The sequence below is a fragment of the Adelges cooleyi genome, unplaced genomic scaffold (assembly GCF_023614345.1).
Source record: "Adelges cooleyi isolate 19-005CV unplaced genomic scaffold, UGA_ACOO_1.1 ACOO_flye_CR_arks_rails_tigmint_CR_PRNA_651, whole genome shotgun sequence".
NCBI lineage: Eukaryota > Metazoa > Arthropoda > Insecta > Hemiptera > Adelgidae > Adelges > Adelges cooleyi.
The window spans coordinates 781,861-792,016 of record NW_026096352.1 but is presented as its reverse complement, the minus strand read 5'-3'; the positions used below and the strand labels follow the sequence as shown (position 1 = coordinate 792,016).

At 34.4% G+C, this 10,156-nt stretch overlaps 1 protein-coding gene across 1 annotated transcript; it reads right to left on the bottom strand.

Moving 5' to 3' along the window:
- Nucleotides 1-7,986: 7,986 nt before the first annotated feature.
- Nucleotides 7,987-9,898, bottom strand: LOC126844709 (uncharacterized). The gene is made up of 3 exons (XM_050583088.1): nucleotides 9,623-9,898; nucleotides 9,269-9,462; nucleotides 7,987-8,384 (listed from the first exon to the last, which is right to left on the bottom strand). The coding sequence occupies exons 1-3, from the start codon at nucleotides 9,844-9,846 to the stop codon at nucleotides 7,987-7,989; spliced, it is 816 nt and encodes a 271-aa protein (XP_050439045.1). The 5' UTR covers nucleotides 9,847-9,898.
- Between the last annotated feature and the right edge of the window lie 258 nt (nucleotides 9,899-10,156).

Sequence of the window (10,156 nt, the reverse complement as noted above, 5' to 3'; positions counted from 1 at the left end):
ATATACAAATTAGTTGAGTTACAAGCCTTACAACCAAAGTAAGTTTTAGGCACAGTGGATATGAAGATTTGGTTGCAAAAAACTACATAAACATTCGTTATATTACCAAATTTATAGTTTTAAGCTATGTTGAAAACACCCATAAAAAATTACATATTTTTCAACTTAAAATTTAATTTAAATGGCACGCTAAAACTTTGTTTAAAAACAGTCCAACTGCTTACAAATTTGTACGGAATATTTTGTGTAGTGCGTAGTAGTAGTAGTAAGTGAGTAAAGTATCCGACAGGTACTTTTTTAGACCAACAAATTTACAGGGTCGCCAATCAAACGCTATGTACAAAACGTATATACTTTGACTTTTTTTAAATAACAGTCGAATTAGTTCCAAACGTGTATGGGATGTTCTTTAGACAGAGTATTATCTTATACATTGCCAGACCAAAACAAGATAAAATAACACCTTTCCCCTGACAGGGTGGAGACTTTTTCACTTCCTTATTTCACTTTCTTAGGTGTAGTTTTGAGGCTTGACCCTTAAGCGCATTATTTTCGTTATACAATGTTTTTGTCGATATTTGTATCATTTATTTGAAAGTGATTTTAATCGCTTTCATTTATAACAACTCCTGAAGACTGTAGCCTCCCCCGTCTCACTATAGTCTGTCCCCACTTTGCCCTGACTCTACTGTACTGGTTTTTTTTTTTACTATAGCCTACTAGTGTATAGTGTTATAGTATTACACGTGCATAAAATACTATTATACTTTACTGCCATAGTCTATGAGCTATTGTTAAAATATTGTATGTTATAATTTAAAACTGTGTGTAATCAAATATATTATGTAAATTGTACGTACAAGAGAATTTCCTTGAAATACTCTTACTTCTGATTTTCCAACAGCTGCGTTCACTTGAACTTCATTTCATATGGAATTTAAAAGACCGTCAGACACCTTGTCTTAAGTGTACAATTGCTATGACCGTATGACCTTTCCGTATACACTGGTGTCACCTAGATAATAATAATACACTTTAATGTGTATAATACTGTAATATACCTAATTTATATTATTATATTATGTACCTACACTCCGAACTAATAATTATTTCCTCAGGGACCTTGGTGCGTGTTCGATTGTGCAAGCCAAGACGAATATAATAGAATGCAATTGGAAAATAGAGTGAAATTATTTGATTGAGCAGTAATTACCAATAATAACATAACAAAAAAACACCAGACACACATAGGCATTAGATTTTGGCTTACGGGCAATGATACATTGCCCTCGCATTGAGATGCGATTGAAAACCTGTATAGATAATACATACACTATGAGGTAAGTCAAATGAACAATATATATATATATATATATATATATATATATTTTATATTATAATAACAGTCTAGGTGTACCTACATGTATGATATATATTATTGTATTCGATTTTGATTTTCTTCATCTATACTTCTTCTTCATCTCTTCGGGTACCCTTGAGTAATGTTCGCTCGTGTGTGTGTTTGCTGTCTATAGAATACAATGTAAAAATTATATATATATATATATATATATATATATACTGTGGATACCTTAAGGTACCGGCCGTGGGTAAAAAAAAAGAAATGAATGAAATCTCTATGGCATACACAACGGCGGCTCGACAATGGCGCCGGCGACGGTGATGAGTCCATCGATGACGGTTGATAGCCAGGGGGGCAAACGTCCATAGATATTGTTATGCATTCAATAATAAAATGTAGTGCGTTGGGTAAGTGTAAAATATAATAATATGATATTGTGTTATATATAGAACGGGAACGGGGCGCTACACACGAGGATAGGTTCGTCGCTGATGTCCCTTCAAAAAAAAACGATCAAATTTACCGAAAAATGTAAGTATGACAATAATATAAAAATACAAAAATGGCTTATGTGTTAAATCTAGTATTAATCACCCACACGTCATCTCCTACGCCAAAATGTATAATGTATTGTTGTATAGTACCTATAACTCGGCAAGTATTTACTCAAGGATAATGGCTTATAATGGTTATCGACCCGGAGGCCATTCCAATTTCCTATACAAAACGTGTGCTATGACATACTAGAAAAAAAATTAATTATAATAAGATGTTTAGGTTACCTGCAAATCTAATAGACAACACACACACACAAAATGATCACCAAAAATTAATTCTTATTTAAAATAGCCAGTATTATTATTATAATTATTATTCTTTTATTTTAAATAATAATTTAAGTTTTTTATTTAATTTAATTTAATTTTTAAATAATAATTAACTATTTAAGTCACACACTATTAGGTCGAGGTTAGGTAGTTTCAATATTCCGAGGCAATAAAAGACCTAATATATTACAACAATTTTTTTTTCAACGGGTACAACAAAAATTAATTCTTATTTTAATTTTAATTGCAACGATGAACGAGTAGAATCCTCATGGTACATGTAACATGGCATGATATCCTGTACAATATTAAATATAAGTTTTATATTAGTATATAAATTATGTTTGTGTCGTGTTAGACGTTAGTCAGTCGAGATCGATGCTTGAGAAGACTTAAGTATTATTGTTAAATTATTAAAAATTATTAAAATAATTTCTGTCAATTGGTATAAAAAATAATGGAAAAAAAATTGGTAATTTTTGGTTATTATAATGAGATTAAATCACTTCAAGAATTTTAAGTAAATAGCATTTCAAAAAGACATTAAAATATAGCATTAAAAGTTATTATTTTTACAATTAATTGAATAGAATAAATTAAGTTGACTAAGATCAATCAATTAAACAGGTTACACAACCTATACAGGCGCCTAATACTCTTTTGTACAACACCAATAGCAAAAGTATTTTTCGTTTTTGTTAACGAGGCAACATTAAAAAAAATCCAAACTATTGGCACTGGTACAGCATTTTTAGAAGGGTAAATAATAAATATCAGCCACAGTTTTCCAGTATGGCAAAAATACAGCAGTGATGTCATCGTGTCAAACCGATCAATGACGGTTTTGGGAGTGTGCCATTAAATTATAGTTAGCACTGCCTCACCTAAAACACATAAGACACAATGACCTCTTAAATTGTTTTTATAATTTTATAATTTAACACTTCCCATCCGATATTGAATATTGTCTAATATTGTAAACTAGTGTCTTCAAAAATAAAACTAGAAAATTGCAAAAATTGTGTTAAAAGAAATTGAGTGTCCTCTCAAGTGTCTTGTCCTTAATGAATCACCATATAAATACATATATACATATAATTATAATTACTAGTTTTATCACTTTTCTAAATACATTGAACCCAGATTTCGAAAAAGATATACAAACTGCTTGCTTAAGTATTTGGTCGAAAATTGAGTAGATGGAAATCTCATTAATAACTACAAACAACCGACGCGTGTACATACAAATTTTTAGTGTTGAACGTTACAAATTTCAAAATAGCAAATAGAAGATAAATACAAAAATATAGTTTTGGAGGACCTTAGCCAAAAGCCGAGAAGCATATTATTGACAACACTATATTTTGTTAATACACCGCCGACTACAATATTATTACTGTTTTTGGACTTACAACCGCGTACATAATAATGATATGTACTAGACGGATTTTTTTAAACAACAGTTTTTGTTTTGTTTTGTCCACACAAAAGAGGTATAGTAGACGGCGACAATTAAGTAAGAACGATAAAAAAAACAAGTATTACCCACCAGTATTACTACCCAGGGACCGTCGGTGCAGTGTAGTGTGTGTGTATATTATGTATCTTGTGTAGGTACACATTGTAATGAACATAGGTACGACCAAACGACATATTATACGGACAAGAACGAGACCGAATAATATTTTTTTTTTTTTTTTGTAATTGCTGTGGTAACGACCAGGCGCCACCTGTTCCTTCTCGAGTCCACGGGTCCCGCCATTTGTATGTAAACTCTGTATCCTACTGTATACTAACACACATATAATATACATATATATATATATATATATATATATAGGCCCGACATTATTAAGAGAATACTATTATGTCGCTGCCATTCCGCACAAGTATCCGACAAGCAGGATAATAATATTATACAGGTAGGTAGGTATGTAGGTAGATATGTGTATGTATGTTGTACACACAAGGCAATGCGTTTATATATTATGCTACCGCCCTTGCTTCGTGTCTCCTCTGTCGGCTTGTGCACCCATTGTCTTAAGGAGGTACACGCACACTGGCCGGCTAGGACCGAGTCTCGACAATGATAATTATTATTAAAGAGAAAAAAAATAACGGACAAAACGTATTGTATATAATTGTCGATGGAAATACCGAGCGCCGAGTAATGAATTTTAATTACCCTCTTTCTTTTTTTTTTTGTTCTTTATTATAATGTACATAGAGGTATATGTAGGAGACCAACAGGAATTCATCACAGCCGGACCGCCGCATGCTTTTCAGTCCGAATATGTCAAGCCACGTCCAAATGTCTAAGCGCAATGCTGATCACATTCTTCGGGTGTCGTGTATGTGTGCCGCCCAAAAAAGACCACCTAACGAGCGGCTTGTAAAATAAGGTTAAAATATTTTTAATTACAGATAAAAAAAAAAACGTTTTTACATCGTCGTAGAATGCACCCGGGTAACAATGTAGTCTTCTTTCCATTATGCAAGATAGTCCCGAACCTTGTATGGCCTTCAAAACAAAGAGGATTCAATTGCACACTCCTTGTAATGAAATAGCCAACAGTACAAAACACAGATAAATCTATTAAAAATATTTAAGTTGCAGTTTTTCTTATTGTACATAACAGTTTGATATTATTACATTAGACTAATGTTAAATGCTGTGTACATACAAGGTTAAGTAGAAAATACACGGCACATTCAGAAAGTAAGGTTTCCTACCCTGTAAAGACAAAAAATGTTTTTAAATACAATTTCTAGAGCCGGTTTAAAAAAAAAAAAAAATTGGGGTTGAAATTTAAAATATGGTACAGCTGTGATGGTAAAAATGAAACTTCTGTATGGATAATTTAATTAATTTGTTCCTAGCAGTGGTAATATAGACATAGTCCTTTTGGCTATTCCTATCAGCTCCCCATCGTATCAAACATTTTAGATTTGATAACATCCCTAACGACCCAATGATCGAACTCGGGTCTTAAGTAGTAAACGCGGTTCTAATAGCAGTTGCACATTATAATATTGTAAACGCGCGTTGACTAGCCCTTGTAGTAGTTGTTTTATAGCGATTGCATTTATAAATTATCGCTCTGTTGAAATCCGACCGAACGCGTTTGCTCGGTTACCATAACACATATTATAGCAGTATTATATAGTTATATATGTATATAAAGATATTAAATAGTAATTTATACTACTTTTATTTTATAATATATTATGCTTTGCCGTGCGCAGTTGTTCCCGATTCCTTATAAGGAACGGTCAACTGAATTCGGATTCGATATTAATATCGAAGCGGTTTTCTATATGGAATTTATATTAGACATATTGATATCACATATAGCGGGCCCCCAAGTCTTATAATATAGAATGTGTTGTTATGGCCAAAGTCGATGGTAAAACAAGAAGAAATATCGCAAAACCATATATCCGGTTGTTTATATAGCAGTTATATATCACAACATGGGTAATATTCTTATTAGCAACAATCACGCGATAAAGACAGGACAGGTTCGAGGTTTGTCTTGACCAGTGAACCTACACAATTGGTTTTCATATTAATATATAACAACTGTGGTTTGTGTTTTTCAAATTTTCTTAACGATTGAACTAAAATGATGGCTTTTATTGTTAGGTCAATAGAGAAAAACCTCTCCAAGCATCGTGTACTCCTAAGTCCTAAATATCAATACCGGAAACGACTTAACAAAATATTATATCTCTCTTGACGGGCTTGTACGGCAGTTTAAAATTTTTTATTGTTCTTGTGTGTACACAAACGGTCAGTTTTGATTTTCCGAAGGCAACTAAATCTCTATAATATATTACAATAATATAGCGAACGGTGAGACAGTACAACAATGCGTGGTCGTTGTGACCATCTTTCGGTAGTAGGTATTCTTATATTATTAATACGTCGTAGAGTGTAGACTCAGTGTAAATATATATATACAAGGTACACCGATCTTAATAATATGTGTAGTATATTATTATATTATTCTGTGTACACGGGCAGCAGTATAGGTCTTCATCGGCCGTCCGTTGTTCTTCTTGCATCCACCCACCCTGTTATTGTTCACCGCCCGCGAGGAAAGGCGCGGACGATGCGACCACCGCCGCCGGGCATATTATCTCTGCTGTATATACCTAAGAGTATGCCTAAGTGCACACAACTCATATATATATATATTTTATATACATTTTGTTATGTCCACCCGATGACAGTACCTACACGGACAGACCGACTAACCGCCGGGCATTTTTTTTATTATGACTCTTCTTCTTCTTCTATCGATCCTCTGTGTATATATCTTGGATCGTTCCATCACTTTGCACACACACACACATGCGTGGAACATTGGTGTATATATATATATATATATATATACCCTAACCGGATTGGTGGTCATAATAAATAATAATTATTAATCACTCGCCTGAGTGTGTGTTTGTTTTACCCAAGACGGAGAAAGACGAGAAGGAGGAAGAGGTAAAAAATAAAAAATATATACATAAATCATCGTCTCGCTGCCGTCGCTGACCGTTTTAGATATTATTATGTATATATCCATACGGACACTAACCGGCTTAAGTATATACCTATATAATATAATATATACGCTTTATGATAGACCGAGTTTTTGTACAGTATTGTGTGTTATATTATATTATTGTTATTATGTGCAGAGGTATTTAATAAAACGATAATCTATCGTTCTTGGTGCCGCCCACTCGATCGCGAACCTGTGCGTTTTTTACAACAGTTTTGCACGATTTTCCGTTTAGAAGAGATTTTAAAATATATTATAATATGTCACTCGGTTGTGAAAGGTACCGGCTGTGAGAGACAACTGAAACGTTTATAATATTGTTAAATTGTAAATTCATAAGCCAGTGTACAAGTCAGTCAATACGGCGAATAACCCTACCAACAGCCAAAAAACATCACGGATAATGCAATCAAAATAAATATAATAATAATGGCAAATTAATTTGATTGTTGGCGCCGCGCCGTGTTGAAAATGCAACTAAACATGCACCTGAAATTGGCGAGTACACTGGCTTGCATCGCGGAAGCTGGAAGGCGTCACTGCACATTTTAGTGTATTTTAGATTTAAATATATTTTCAAAAATATCTTTATGTTCCGACGGTTTTAAAATAACATAGGTTTTCATTTTCGAAAAAATCTCTGCACTATTAATAGTCAATATGTTATCATAAAATGACAGTGTGAAGTACGACGCGTACGACAGAAAAATGCCAACTGTGAAAAAACAACAATTATTGTAGCAACCAGGTTTAGGAAAATTCTGAGTAAAAGTAAAAATTCATGTGTTGATTCTCTAGTGAATGATTTAAATGTGCATACAAGTGTTACTTGAAACGTTATCCTTAAAATAAGGCTAATCAAAGTTGGCTAAAAGTTTTAAAGCAAAAAAAATTGTATATAAAATAAATATCAGTATAACCGACTTGATTTTAGAGTTAAAAAAAACCACAAAATTTTGAAGAAATTCAATTGTTTCTTTTTGATTTTTAGAGCTCAACATAGTGCTTGGCCATCGTTTTTATAAACTTTTAATGGCCTTTCAGTTTGTCTGACTTATGTGCAAGTAGTCGCAATGATGTATAAATTATAGTTGCTCGTTTACCCGATTAAACGGTTAGAATATTGTCAATCATTGAACACAGAGTTATCAAACATTATGGTTATTATGAAATTTTATACGTTTGTTATATTATAGAATTTTTGTTTTTTTTTCAATTTCACGAGCATACTTCGTTAAAACCAATTAAGAGCGGACAACAAGGGGGCACACAGGGTAAAGCAACACATGGCAGCAGTGCACAAAGCCGACGGTAACCGCCGGTGGGCTTTTCCGACGGCTTTCCCGCAAGGGTTAACGTTGAACTCAACGCCGTAGAAGGCTCCGTCACTGTCGTAGTATGTGTCGGGCAAGTCGGTTATCGGCGTGGTGATCTCAAACGATCGGTCTGTCGTCGAACTGTCCATGGTGGTAGACTCTTCTTCGTCCGTGTCGCCCACCATCAGATCTATCGTATCGGTTTTGACCACGTGATAAATCCACGGTAAATAGTAAGACACGATGGAAAAGTGTTGTACGTTAATGCGTCGGTCGTCGTTGCGATCGGGATGCAGTATCGGTCTTTCGACGTAATCTGCGATTTAAAATTTAAAAAAAACACTGTGAAACCTAAAATATATATAAAAGGTGTCTCGAAAAGAACGGCGGGATATCAAACGGCTGTAGGTGGTGAAGTATTGGACCTACAGCGCTCCGGTAGGGCTTCAGCAAAATAGAAAGTTGTCAAGTTTCCAATGACCGCCACAAGATGTCTCTTCACGTTCCCGTTTGTGTCGCCAGCCTTCATTGAAACATCTAGTGGCAGTTGTTGGAAACTTGACAACTCCCTCTTTCATTGAAGCCCTGCCAGAGCGCTGTAGGTCCAATACTTCACGACCTACAGCCGTTTGAAACCCCACCGTTCTTTTTCAGACACCCTGTACATATAGGTGAACTACATATAGATTTCAATTAAACTCAATGTACTATAAATATATACGGAACGCGGAGAGCTGCTGACCACAGAATACAATTATTAACTAAGATAAAATGTAAGTGACAAAAATCTAGTTTTTAACTATGACACAATAATATTTTTCTGTGGTCAAACGGAAAAGTTCTACATGATTTTTGGGTAGTCTTTAGGATAAACATTTTTACTAAACAGTCTTAAACAAAATATATATACCTACTACCTAGTAGATATTTTCTTCCAGAAGAGGTAGATACTTCTCCTTTTAGAGCCTTATTTAGCGTTTTTGGTGTATAATTAGTAATATACTGAAGTATTATTATTAGTAAGTACTTTCTGAGTTCGTCTGACCTCCATGTTCAGAGACCAAAATTGAGACAACAGAGATAAAAAATTGGTATACGGAATGGCTGCTTCCCAGGTGGGGACATATTTCAATCTGAATACGCGTTCCATTTATAGTATACTATAGTTTAGTGGATAAAACCTTAAAGTTTGAAACTTACTAGACCATATATGAAAATTACGATTGCCAGAACCCGCGACATGCTTGACCGGGTTCCAAATATGTTCATTTTCAAAAGCGAAAACTCCCATAACAGTGTCATAGTCCATGTTAATTAATAGTCCGTGATCGGGAAAGAGATTTTTACGGTTGTCGTACATGATTACAGCGACAAATATATATGTTGTACGTGGCCTATAAAATAGAGAAATAAATCATATTAATTAGCGTAGAAAGACTGGAAACATTAACACGGGCCAGTGAAAAATTATTACCACTATTTTAATTGATTTTTAAAATTTCTAAGGGGCCAAACATAATAAAACAAATTCTACATATGAGGTACTGTAATTACTTAAGTGGAGCGTAATCGTCTTCCATTTTGACATCCGTAGATCGGAATGGTCCCAAAAAGACACCATTGTAATATCTAGGTGCATTGGACACATTTTTGCAAACGTCTAACACGGGATAAGTATGTTTGTTTCTAAATGGACGCATCAGTGTCGTGTCTTTCTCCGTCATCGATTCTTTCCAACGTGTTACACCACGTTTATGCGACACTGCAACCAAAAACATTGATGTCGATAAACTCGAGATTTCTTTAACCGTCGATTACTGGCCAGAGTCAAAATAACGGTACATGCAAGTATGATGTAACCTTAACGGAGACTCCACGCCAGCACACTCTACTAGTTATTCCAACAGAAGCCAAAGCTGATGTGGAAAACATGTATTTAAAGGAGGTTAAACCTAACCGCACCAGAGAGTGGGCACTGATACTGAATATTGGCTCGGTTGTCGGAAGGTGATGACTCTTTGGTTCCCTCTGAGAGACTAAAAGTTGGGCTCGAGTGGACCACATTATATAGTCACATGCTATGGCATG